The sequence below is a fragment of the Oryzias latipes genome, chromosome 15, assembly GCF_053564925.1.
Source record: "Oryzias latipes strain Hd-rR chromosome 15, Olatipes_Hd-rR_3.1".
NCBI classification, from domain to species: Eukaryota; Metazoa; Chordata; class Actinopteri; order Beloniformes; family Adrianichthyidae; genus Oryzias; species Oryzias latipes.
Window position 1 is genome coordinate 9600301 of NC_136251.1, and position 13468 is coordinate 9613768.

Consider the following 13468-nt stretch of genomic DNA (forward strand, 5'->3'; position numbering starts at 1 on the left):
CATCCACTAAGTCATCTTTAAATGGACACGCCATGCTGCTTCCCCTCTCTGTAAACAAACCAAGCTTCAACCAAACCTGCTCCAGACCAGGTTATGTTCGGAGCATGAGTTGCCATGGTAACTTGACCTACCCTGAAACATACCTCCATTTCTGGAACCAAAAGCTGAGGTTATCAACTTCATTAACCTCAAACTTATCGTGGGAGCTAGCATAACCTGCTTTCTGGAATACCCCCCTGAGAGCTTGTGTCCAGCAGCTGTTTGTTGTTAACCCGTTAAGCTCTTATTGGTCAGGACTGGTCTCTGCTAACATTGATAAACCTTCAACTATGAACCTTTCAGTACTGTGGCCTTCATGATGGAGACAGCAAGGGTTTTCCTGGGGTACGAAAGAAGTTTTGAAGGCAGGTCGGCTTTAATGTAATAGAAGAATTTACTAATGTTTTCTATGTACATGTTTTCAGGTTTTCCCTTTTTGTTCTTCTGGCTGTTCCATCATGTGGGTTTCCTGCCAAAGGTGATTCTCATTCCCTTTTGCTGACATCAATGTAGATGAATGTGTTCTTCAGAACTTTTGCTCTTTCTACCCTCAGGCTCCAAATCCACAGATCAGAGCAGTGGTGACCAAAAAGCAGCAACTAACTTTGCTTCCCACAGAGGAGCTCAGATGAGCCGCTCTGCTCCTGTGCATTACAGCTCTCATTCAAGCGGCGTCTCTCAGCCAGTTCCAGTGTTTGTGCAGAATCCTGGTGTCCCTCAGTTTGTTCCCATGGTTCCATCAGGCAGCAGCTTGAGCTCTGCTGTGGCAGGATACCCTGTGGCTGTTCAGACAGGATCTACTGTTCATGTGTTTTCCGGTGTTCCTGCAGCAGGAGTCTCTGAGTCAGTTCAGGTCCCTGTGCAGGCTCCTGGTTTCTCCCAGTTTGTTCAGACGGGCCCAGCAATGGTTGGCTCTGCTTCCCCTGTGTTTGTGCTGCATGAAGGAGCTGGTTCCACACAGCCAGGACCTGCTCAAGCTGCTCTGCCAGGTGACTCCTCTAAAAAGCTGCTGTGAATGTTGTTCTCCATGAATCCTCCCCTTTCTGACGAGTGTCTTGTTTGTCCAGAAACCCAGTGGGCTGTTGCTCCTCCATCTTTCTCTGAGCAAGCAGCAGCTGATGCCCAGGCTGTGGGCTCCAGTGACTTCCTGCCACCAGTCCCTGCCCCTCCAGCTGGCCCTGTCCTCCAGTCTGGAGAGACTTCCAATATTGTGAAGGAAGCTGAACTTGGCAACTACCAGCAGCAGACGGAAGAGTTTGGTTACCCGGCTGAGGCGGCGCAGCCTGGAGCTGCTTTCACCAGCGTGCTTGTTCCAGGCCAAGGACTTGGTGGCTTCTGGGGTTCTCCTTATCCTGGCTTTGACTACAGGCTCCTGTATGGTCTGTACCCTCCTGGCACCTACACCACCTTCAGCCAGAACCATGAGAAGGGCAAAGACTACTACCAATCCATCCACTACTTGAAGGAGCATGTTTCTGAAGACCAAGGTCCTCAACAGCAGCAGCAGCTTCAGCAGAAGGTCTTCCATGGTCATCCCCAGAGATCTTGAGTGGGCCAATTGGTATGTTGCTCACAGCATTACAGTAAACTGATTCTTATTTTAATCTAAGGTTTTGTATTTATTTTCCAGGAATGATTGCTGAAATTGCACAAATAAAAACTATTGAAACCATTCCATAACTGACATTCTTTAAATGCATATATTGATGTGCTGCTGGGAGAGGCTTGTTAATGGTGCAGTTAAAATTGGTCAAAATGGGTGCCAATGCAATGAATTTAAGGCATCAAATGATGACAAAAATATACCCTCACACATTTTCATGGAATGATCCAAGTGTTAAACTGCACAGAAATGACATGCAGGGAGACCTACCAGCATCCCTGGAGTTTAGAATGCACAAGCCACTTCTTTGTGAACCCAAATCTTGACAATGAGAGCAGTGGATGACTATGGCAAATTAAACTTCTGCATTAGGATGAATTAATGGGTCATGAAATGTTCCAATATTCAGCCTGGATTATGACTCGTTGGGACTAATGCAGAGTCTAAATGCCACAGACTCTGCTCTCTCTGGGGTTGTTGGGATTGGTTGTGGAATTGCAGTATTGTAACAGTCCTAACATGCTGGCTAAGACAGAGATGCATGGATCTCTGTGCGGTCACTTTCCTTTTGGGCGCTCACCTGGGTTTGCACGCAGTGTTAAGGGGGTGTTTTTGTCACTTGGGGGCGGTAACCTGTTTTAATTGGCGGAGATTTGCATGTCAAATCTGGCGAGGCAGCGGGGCAGGACTTTCTCTTAGAGGCTTTAAAAGAAAAGGAACGGCGGCTGTAACGTCGATTAAACCGTAACACATGCAGTGATTTTCAATTGAGATTATGTAATTGCATATCTGCCATAAATTGAAAGGGCGTAAAGACAACTAAGCGGGCGTATTTAGGAACTGAGTGAACCTTACAACAATGCTGGCACAATCCTAACTGAACAGTGATCTTGCGCGGTCAATATCTTTTTGCGCGCTTATCTGGATTTACGCTCAGTGTTAAGGGGGCGTTTTTGTCACTTGTGGGGCGGTGTTCAGGAGTGTGTTTGTCACTTGGGGGCAGGAACCTTTCTGGTTGATCTGATTGGCTGAAATTTGCATGTCTTATCGGCGCGGCAGAGGGGCGGGACTTTCATTTTTCAGAGCAGGGGGTTTAACAGGCGTCTATTGAGCTGCATGCGGCTCTCTGGCTTTTATCATTTTTTCTATGTACAGTACTTTCACAACCATAAGATGAAAGTCTTACATTTTCTCCAAAATGTACAGAGCGGCCCTAATGTGCTGTTTATGACTTTGGTAAAGAGCATCTAGGAAAGAACAGCATGAGAGCGATATGGAGAGGTGAGGACGTGAAAGAAGACACCCCCCCCCCCCCATAGTACAAAGGTGCAGATTTGAGCATAATGCAGAACAAACTCGTTTTGGAAACCCTGGAAATGCAAACAGACACGATTATGAGGCACAGTTTAAACTGCAAGCTATCAGCTACGCGGAGGAACACGGGAATAGAGCAGCTGCAGTTCGGTTAAATTAGATCTTCACAGATTCGGACTTCCTCTTCAATAACTCTTCTGATAAACGTTCAAATGTGTCAGCAAGTATCTCCATCATTTTGTATTAACACAGAGTGAACTACAAAAGCATTTTTAAAGAAAAAAGATTGTTTTTGTTGCCATTTAATCAGAATTGTTCGTTTTAAGCTGTGAATGCAAACAGAGCAGCGAGCCGGCTGCCAAGAGACTGTCAACAAAGTGCGTACCCTGTGAAACACCATTCTGTAAAAATCAGTAAACTTTTAAAAAGCGATTACATGTCTATATTTATATGAACTGGTAATGAAGACTTGTCAGCATAGTCATGCTACATTATTATTTATTATACTAAATTTTGTTTGAAAGTCAACCTCTATTTTATTGCTTATAGTTTTTAAAATTTAATAGAGATATGAATCATAACATAAATGCACAATAGCTATGAAGATACTAAAGCGTCTGTCACCAAACCTCCTGTACTGACTAATCATGACCTTATTTTCCTACTAAAATAAAGATTATGCAAAAAAACATAGCATCTTCAGAGCTATTGAGGATTTTTGACCAAATCTGATCCATTTGCAAATATAAAAAATCCCTAAAAATGAACAAAGTGAACTATTGACATATTCTTTATTTTAGTATGACAATAAGGTCATGTCAAGTTACTTTAGTCATGACTCATATCTATTAAAATTTGAAAAAGTTTATGCAACAAGATAAAATAAAGATGGACTTTCCTACAAAATATGTAGTGTAACAAGAATATGCTTCATGATAATTTTATCAATTTTTTGTGAGATTATTGATTTTTACACAGTGGTGTTTCACAGTTCACAGAGGTTTCACTTTGTTGACGGTCCCTTGGCAGCCAGCTGCTACATGTCTGCATTCACAGCTTGAAGCGAAAAATTCTGATTAAAAGGGAAAAAAAAACCCGATCTTTTTTCTTCAGAAATGCATTTGTAGTTCACTCTCCGTGTTAATACAAAATGATTGAGATACTTGCTGACACATTTGAACGTTTATCAGAAGAGTTATTGAAGCAGGAAGTCCGAATCTGTGAAGATCTTTCTAACTTATCGAACCTCAGCTGCCAGAGAATTTAAAATGATGAATCCATGGTTTGCAAGTGAGGAAAACCAAACTCCGACCAAACAAGAAGACGCAGCAGCAGCGGCTGAGTTTCAAAATTGGATCCAAATATCATAGACAATTAGAGACCTGTATCCAACTTACCTTTTTTTTTTAGGAAAAATGTCAGTCTGGTTTTAGGACAAATCACAGTACTAAGACGGCCCTTTTAAAATTTTTAAATTATCTCAGAAATACTTATGACTCGCAGAAACTTTCTGTTCTGGTGCTGCTGGATCTTGGTGCCGCCTTTGATACGGTAGATCACCAGATTTTACTTGACAGACTTCGTAGTCGGGTCGGCCTCTCAGGAACTGCTCTTAACTGGTTTCACTCCAATCACACAGATCGACACTTTTTGTAAGTATGGATACTCGGTCCTCAGGAGTCCATGAAATAAGTTGTGGGGTTCTCCAGGGTTCAATTTTGGGTCTGATACTTTTTAACTTGTATGTTGCCTCTTGGGGAGGTCATCAGGAGAGATGGCGTGGACTTTCACAGCTATGCTGATGATACACAGCTTTACATCGCCGTGTCTCCTGATGACCTTGAACCTGTTAATACTCTTTTAAACTGTATTTTAGATATAAAGTTGTGGATGGCAGAAAATTTCTTGCAGGTCAACCAGGACGAAACTGAAGTTTTGATCATCGGTCCTGAAGACAAGAGAGAGATGATTTTACCCACACTTAGGAATTTTAAATCTTCTCAATGTAGAAAATGTATGTTTTAATATCTTATTCTTCATTATGTTATAGCTTTATCTTTAGTATGAAGTGAACTCATTTTGAACTCAACAGGACTTATTCTCCAGTGACCTTCACTTGTGCTTTGTAGTTGCAGCAGCAACTAGGACTTCTTTGTGCAAATCTAGGAGTTTCCAGAGACGCAATAAATATGTCATGGACTACATTTCTACTATCTGGGTTGAACACCTTATCCTTGGGAAAGTGTTCAGGTTCGTGTTCTCATGTGGAGGATGAAGCTGACCTCTGATCTCGTGCCGGCGATGGAGTATTCGTTTGGCTGGTATGATTTACTTTGGACCAGAGGAGGACTCCTTTTGATCATGGATTGTGTGCGTCGGTGAATGGCCCCTACCCCTGGAAAGGCGGAGCGGATCTGGACTTTGCAACCTTCAGCTATTGGCCGGTGGAAGCACGAGGGATACCGGCTGACGAATCAGAGCGACCAGGGGCGGAGGACCAGCGACCATGATCTTTCCGGAAGGCGGGGATTCAAACACATCTTAAAAAGACTGTTTTCAAAGTTTTCCATTGTTCTTAGGAAAATCTACGAGTAATTCGCATGTAACTTGTGCGTCAGTAGATCTTTATTTGAGAATCCAGATATATCTGCATTAATGTTTTAATCTGTGCTTTAGAACTATTGTCAGGGAAATAAACTCCGTGCATGGATGGAAAGAACTCAAAAACGGACGAATCTCTTTCCTTCAATTTTGGTGACCTAGAGACGTGAAGTCGGGGGTGAATAGGAAACGCGGACCAGACCGGTTGGACCACATCATAGTGGCTTATTACGAGATTTCTGAGACTTTCAACGTAAAGTCTGGGGATGCTTCCTGCCATGCGGTCGACTTCTTCAGAGGCCTCATTCATAATCATGGTGAGCAGAGCCTTTTGTAATGTCTGCGTTTTGATGATCTCAAATTAAAGGAGAAGTCGATTGTATGGGTGGCACAGTGTACCCTATACGAACGAACGGGCAAGCGCACCCGAATAAATAAGTGTTGGGTTCACCCTCCCTAGAACAGCGGATTGAACGGTGGCAAAATATACACTTTGGACAGCAGTAAATTTTGAAAAATTGGACATTTATAAATTATGCAGGTTTTTCGTCTGTTCGGCCTGTAAAAATTGAACGTTGGCAAATTGGGAGCTTGTGATATTTGGAAAGCAGCAAATTGACTAGGTTTGTGTCTGTTCAACCTGTTAAGAAATCCCTTACGAAAAACAGAGTTATTATAGGAACTAATTTTGCGCGTCTAGGATTTTCGGAAACACCAAGGAGGCTTCGGCCTCTACAAATTATTTTTTTATACGCGGAGAGAAACCAAAGAAGGATTCAAAATAAACATGAGCGCTGAATTTGACAGAAGATGAGGAAAATTGTGCATTTTTGTCAGGACAAAAACGACAACAACATGACTTGACGACTGACTGATGACAATACAGACGTGATCGCTGATGAACGGACGGAATGTATGAGATTTTGGAGACGTGACTGCTTATGAATGAAATGTATGCATGAGATTTTGGAAAGTATGGGATGAAAAACTGTTTGAAAGCAGCGAATTTTGGCTTTATTTTCCATGTTTCTGTGTGAAATGTTTTCTCTATGGACGTGGCCATCTTGTTTCGAATTAGCCAATAACGGGACGTTTTAGTTTCTTTCGAATGCGTCGACAGCTCTGATTGGCTTTGTTTGTACCATGTGGTCGGCGTGACGGCGTCCATGGAGACCGAAATGTTCAACCTGCGCTAAACTTTCATGGAACAAAGCTTAAGAGTTTGCGATCTAATTTGCGGTAAAATAACGACTAACACCGTAATTATTGAGAGTGGTCATGACCTCGGTTGTAAGACGTCGATAAAAACAAATTTCAGTGGTCTTAGTTCGACGAAAAAGATTTTTAAGTAGAAAGGCGCCTATGAGCAGCGCTTCCGACGGAAGTTTCAGCCACAACAGCAGCTTGACTGCAGCTGTTCGAACGAAAATAACTTTCTCGGGCATTTGCAGGAAGTTGGGCAAATCTTTCTAAAACACAGTAAGGTAATATATTTTGTGTAAAATGATTTTGCAATTATTTCGGTTTTCTTATTTTGAATAAATGTCTCTACTTTATTTTGTAATTCCTAATTACCATGATTTAGTTAAGTTTTGCTAAAAAGTAATGTTATTGACACTAATTGTAAGTATTTGTTGGTTTAGATCCGGACTCCCTTTAAAAGAATGTTTGCAATGTTTAATTTATTTTATATGTTTGTTTTGATATTTCTCAGATTACTTAGTGTTGGTGTTAAAGGATTTATTGGTGTTTAAAGATGAAAGTTGAAGCAGATCCCATGTTTTGATGTAATTATAGTTTGAAGACAGTGTAAGTGGATGATGTACAGAATGGGAAAAGGACAAAGCATTGAACTAGAGAATAGATGAAAGGCATGTGCAGTGATAGAGGGTCTGTGGACACAGAAAGGTATGGTAAGGAAATGTGCTGGTTCTAGTAGTACAGAAGAAGGGAGAACATGAATGATAATGCTAGTGATAAACGATTCATTTCAGTGAAATGGTTTATTTTGTTTATATGTAAGGCACCTGATTTGTTGTGTTATGTCTTTTGGTGTGGTTTTGAGAAAACGGTTAAAAGTTATTGTCTGCGTATTGATTGTCTGTGTTTTAATGAACCTGTTGTTTGAGTGTGAATTGTGTTTTTAGCTAAGTAAGGGAAAGCCTAAATTGTGGAATTTTGTTGCTTTTAGCACTTCTCAGAATTCTTTTTGTAGGACAGCAAGTCCTTAATGGTAAGTCAAAATAATTTGTCTTTGTTTCTGGATTAAAAGTGAATGATTAGCTGCCAGTATGCATCTAAAACAATGTATTTTTCAAAGATTTTGCTCCACATCCGTCATATAGTTCAGAGAAAAGTTTAAGGGTTTTTCCTTTGCTGATTTTCATCATTGATTAACCAACTTTAGCATCCATAGAGTTGGTGATGGTGAAAAGAAAGCATGACAGTAACAAATCTGCTTTAACAACATCTGCAGTAACAACATGTTTTTTCTAAGCAGCACATAGCTTTAATGTTGCAGGAAAGGCACAGAGCAGAGCCGTCCTGAGACCTCATAAATCTTTACACAGCTAACCCACTCTGCTTCATTGGGTGAGTGACAATAAGAGCATTTTTCAGTTCTCTGGATTCACAGGAAGGAGCCGTGTTAGGGGGGTCTGACCCTCAGGTCAGCTCCGCTAATCAAATGAAGCCATGACTGCATGAATGGAGAATGCATCGGAGCGTCTGCGAGGTGATAAGAGTCTATTTAAAATACATCTGATTCATCACTGCAGAGCACATTTGAAGAAAAAGGGCAAAGGGAGGAGTTGAACAACTGAAAAACAGTCATTTACACTGCAGGAACAATCCACTCTGGATAATGAAGGTGTTTAAAAAAAAAAAAGAAAGCACATAACATGATGAGTTTAAATACCCTCAGGACCTGTAGCAATGTTCAGGTATCGGAGGCCGGGACGGGAGGACGGGTATCCCCTCCTGGAAGGCGTGGGCCACCCAGGGACCCCTCCAGCAGCAGCTGGAAAAGGCATCTGTGGCGCTCAGGACATATGGCAACGACTGCCCACAACAAGGTACCGAACAGCAGAATGCACAGACCAGGAGCAGAGGACACGAACAGCACCCACGACCGCTCCAAGCTCCTCCACTGTGGCGAGGACCACAGGTGGCAAGTCGGACAATACCACTTGGTGATGTAGGAGCCATGGTCCCTTTCAAGCTCAGAGGTAACTCCATGAATGGACACTGGCGCAATGTGTTCCTCTATAAACTGCCGGTTGCCTCCATCAGCTCTGACAAATGAACATATGACTCCTCAAACCCGGCAAAAGACCATCCAACTGACTTTTGACCAGATGGTGGAACATTCATTTGTGCATTCACCACACACGCCTGTGAATCTGTTGGGACGGAATGTTTTTGTCAAAACAGGAGCCAGCATTCTTTCAGACTGGATGCCATGCCACACCCCACAGCCAACCCCTACTGCTGACACCTGCTGGTTCCAGAGGGCCCTGAAACGCCAGGTGTGTCCATGTATTTCGGGTTTGGATGCCATGAGTCCTGTCCTAGAAGCAATATTTTTCCGCCTCCGATGACCTGAACTGCGCATTCTATTATGACAGAGAGGATGATCAACTGTACCAAGAAGCATTTCATCAGGTAGACAGCCATACGTGGTATTTAAACTACACTGACATATATATTGGTCAAGAGGGTGTATAGTTTATTTTGCATTCACACACTCACATTTGCAATGATACTGGAAGTTAGTCACACCTGTATTGCACATAGAATTAGCACTCCCCTGGTCATGAAGCTCGGCAACTCAGACCCATGACTGAGAGGGATGTAAACAAAACAACTGTCTAAACTGTGATTTTCAGGTGTTCACTTCTCTCCCTCAATAAAAATGTACAGGATAACTTTGCATTCAAGAACTAACTCCTCAGCTCTGGAGCATTTCTGCATCGTCAGTCATCGCAGCAGATAGAAGACAGATCATGAAGATGCAGGGGTGATGTTAAAAACGCTCTCTGATGCTTCATGGTCAACAGGTTCATTTGATGTTTGTTCATGCTTCACCGTTTCCCCGGTGGAGATTCAGGTAACTGCAGGAGCAAATGTTTTTAGATCTCAGTGCAGCTGAGTGAAGGATGCAGATGAAGGAAATTCTGTTTGGTTTGTGGAACTCTGGTGTAATTGAGCATTCATATTTTTCACGGTTTACTCCTTTGAGACCGGTTTTACAAGCAGATAATAAACCTTATCGCATGGCACATGATTTAAGGGCTGTTAGTGAAGTCATCATTACCCCAGTCCTCCCTGTGCCTGATCCACATAGCATGCTGTCAACTTTAACCCCACAATGTGTGTGGTTTGTGCGTGGTTCACTGCTATTGATTTAGCAAAAACGCCTTCTTTTGCATTCCATTACATGAGAACAGCAGACACCTCTTCGCATTACAGTATAAAGGTGTCCGCTTGCAGTACACACGCTTGCCACAAGGATTTAAAAATTCTCCTGGCATTTTCAACCACTTTTTGAAGTGTCTAACAGGAATTTGCGACGTTGCAGAAGGGAAGTCACATTTTTAGGTACAACTGTTTCCAGCGCAGGATCTTCGATGTCTATGGAGCATAGAAAGTCTGTTTTGCAGCATAAATGTCCAGAGACAGTAAGAGAAATTATGGTTTTCTTGAGTCTTTGTGGTTATGGAAGACATTTTCTTCTTTGTTTTGTGGAACCTACTGCTCCTTGAGGTCAATGCTAAACAACAAGGGTGACATACCTCACGGCTGCAAGGCAACGACAATAAGTGGTTTCATTTCTTCACCTTGTGATCTTGCTTTTCACAGGACCGTGGACAGGACGCCTGTTAATCTGAACGGTGCACTGATCTGTTTGTTGTTCTCCTATTTTATGTTCAATTTCTATTTTTAATCAATTTATATTTTTCCTTTCAATTAATCTGGTTTTGTGTTTGTGCCTTATCTCTGTTTGACTCTGCAATGTTTCCACTCCAAGAGAGGGAGATGGACATTAGGGAGTCTTAAGGAAATTGTTTTATTATTATCATTTAAATGTATTTGTTTAGAAGGGATGTTTAAATGGTAACTCAGATTGACCTTTTTCACTTTTTCTACAGCTTTGTGTGTGTGTTCCTCTCGTTCACTCATCCTGGGCACGGATGAGGAAGTTTTACGACACTGTCCTGGGTTGATAAGGCAGTCATACGACTGTCTCTAATGAACTTTTCTTTTTGTCTTGAATTTGTTTCTTCCCCACTTGTGTTCATAATGACAGCGCGAGGGGGAGCAGACCTTTCAAAAGAGAAACATTGATGGACTTTTTCAATCACATTTGCTGCTCTCCCCTGCGCAGGCGTAACATGATTCGTAGCTCATTGTGTCTTGTGTTTTGTTTTTCTGATATGGTTTTTGGTTATTGCTTTTTATTTTAGAGTTCCTGACCCTAACGCTAATCAATATTTAGATCCACAGCAGATTCATCTTGGGGAGAAGTTCATAGGATGCCTGGTCCAAGCTGGTCAGCGCTTGTGGGACATACAGAAGGACGCGAGTGTTCGAGGCCCTGAAGGACCTTTTGGATTTTGTTGCATTTTACGTATTGCTATTCTTATTTAGATAGAACAATGTATCACTGCCCCTCCAATGGGACCCCATGGAGGAGATGGAAGTAATTTCCTGAATTACGCTTGCTGTTATGTTTAACAATTCTGTTTTTCTTTTAGTCATCTGTGTGATTTTGTTCTGCCTTAACATGTCTCGCTTTCCTCCCCCTTAATTCCAGGTGTTCTTTTGCTTTACAGGAACTGTTATCTTTTTTACGGTTATGCTTTTTTTTTTTTACTATTTGACTTTGACTTACACTGAATTAGACTTTGAATTTGTTTTATTTACTTTGTTTACTACTTTAGTTTTTGTACTATGTAACTTTACTTAATGACATTGTGCCAAGGGGTTAGGTCGATCTTGTGAGCATGAGCATCCTTAGGGGTGGTTGCCGCAGGAGCACGGAGCCGTCGCAAGACTTTTCCTGTCAGACTGAACACTGAATGTTTAACTGATGCTCCGACAGTTTTCGCTTGCACGTTCATGCATGGACGCCTAACTCCTTTGAAATATTTTGTGTTCCAGATTGTGCGGGCTTTAGACCACAGCTGTCAGGTTAGGTTAGGTTTGTAATGTTTTGTTGTTTTTGACTGTTGTCGTGTTAAGTCTTTTAGGTGATCACACTTTGTGTGATCAAGAGAGGGAAATGTAGAAAATGTATGTTTTAATATCTTATTCTTCATTATGTTATAGCTTTATCTTTAGTGTGAAGTGAACTCATTTTGAACTCAACAGGACTTATTCTCCAGTGACCTTCACTTGTGCTTTGTAGTTGCAGCAGCAACTAGGACTTCTTTGTGCAAATCTAGGAGTTTCCAGAGACGCAATAAATATGTCATGGACTACATTTCTACTATCTGGGTTGAACACCTTATCCTTGGGAAAGTGTTCAGGTTCGTGTTCTCATGTGGAGGATGAAGCTGACCTCTGATCTCGTGCCGGCGATGGAGTATTCGTTTGGCTGGTATGATTTACTTTGGACCAGAGGAGGACTCCTTTTGATCATGGATTGTGTGCGTCGGTGAATGGCCCCTACCCCTGGAAAGGCGGAGCGGATCTGGACTTTGCAACCTTCAGCTATTGGCCGGTGGAAGCACGAGGGATACCGGCTGACGAATCAGAGCGACCAGGGGCGGAGGACCAGCGACCATGATCTTTCCGGAAGGCGGGGATTCAAACACATCTTAAAAAGACTGTTTTCAAAGTTTTCCATTGTTCTTAGGAAAATCTACGAGTAATTCGCATGTAACTTGTGCGTCAGTAGATCTTTATTTGAGAATCCAGATATATCTGCATTAATGTTTTAATCTGTGCTTTAGAACTATTGTCAGGGAAATAAACTCCGTGTATTTTTAAACCGGTTGAATCCTTGTTTGTTTTACCACTCTCGACTACTGAACACGCATGGATGGAAAGAACTCAAAAACGGACGAATCTCTTTCCTTCATCAATGTGTGAGAAACCTGGGCGTTCTTTTTGACTCTGAGCTGTGTTTTATTCCTCACATCAGAAACGTTGTGAAAACAGGATTTTACCATCTCAAAAACATTGGCAGAGTCTGCCCGTTCCTCTTTCTTGCCAGCACAGAGGTGCTGCTGCATGCTTTTATTTTTAGTCGTTTAGATTATTGTAATGCCCTGCTCTCTGGTTCACCAAAAAAGTCAATCTCAAATCTACAACTATTGCAGAACTCTGTGGCACGAGTTTTGACGAGGACCAGAGGCCGGGAACACATTACAGCGGTTTTAAAATTACTGCATTGGCTCCCTGTGCGTTACGGGATTGATTTTAAAATTCTTTTAATGGTTTATAAATGTTTATATGGTCTTGGGCCTTCTTATTTAAATTATATTAATTTAAAATACAAGCCCTCGGACCGTGGTTTCCGTGGATAAGCTTTTTGTGAACGGCAAGCTGTTCCGGGACCCAGAGGTAACACCCTGGCTGTGCTGAAGGCTTTCAGAGGCGCACTGACATCTGCGCTGCCCAGAAGAAACCCGCAAACTTATTTAATTGAATAGGAAATAATTGGATCATCAATAATCCACACCTCTCAGGAAAACTGTTTTTTTTCTTCCCCTCTAACATTCATGTTTCTGTTGTTGTTTCGTTGTTTTTGTTGTTTGTTCTTTCTCTTTTCCTCTCTCTTTTCTTTTGCCCCCCCCCCTCTTTCCTCGTATGTGAATCAGGTAAAGGCAACGCAACAAAGGTGAGCTTTTATTTTATGCACGGAACGGGCGCGCGCGCATACTAGCGCGCACAAGGGCATGCACA

General features: G+C 42.1%; 1 protein-coding gene across 2 annotated transcripts; it reads left to right on the forward strand.

The window, feature by feature from the left end:
- The first annotated feature begins 277 nt into the window (after positions 1 to 277).
- LOC110014571 (uncharacterized) lies at positions 278 to 1711 on the forward strand. Of its 2 annotated transcripts, none has more exons than XM_023963530.2 (5): positions 278 to 384; positions 465 to 517; positions 594 to 1028; positions 1107 to 1600; positions 1650 to 1711. In XM_023963530.2, the coding sequence occupies exons 1-4, from the start codon at positions 356 to 358 to the stop codon at positions 1586 to 1588; spliced, it is 999 nt and encodes a 332-aa protein (XP_023819298.2). In that variant the 5' UTR covers positions 278 to 355; the 3' UTR covers positions 1589 to 1600; positions 1650 to 1711. The 2 variants fall into 2 exon arrangements, with proteins under 2 accessions (XP_023819298.2, XP_023819297.2); XM_023963529.2 differs by having other exon boundaries at positions 1670 to 1711.
- The last annotated feature ends 11757 nt before the right edge of the window (positions 1712 to 13468 follow it).

Bases quoted from the DNA above. Each gene is read 5' to 3' on its own strand.
- LOC110014571 (XM_023963530.2), top strand. From the start codon at position 356: ATGATGGAGACAGCAAGGGTTTTCCTGGG. The intron at 385-464 runs GTACGAAAGAAG...ACATGTTTTCAG, and splicing joins ACAGCAAGGGTTTTCCTGGG to GTTTTCCCTTTTTGTTCTTC. The intron at 1,029-1,106 runs GTGACTCCTCTA...TTGTTTGTCCAG, and splicing joins TGCTCAAGCTGCTCTGCCAG to AAACCCAGTGGGCTGTTGCT.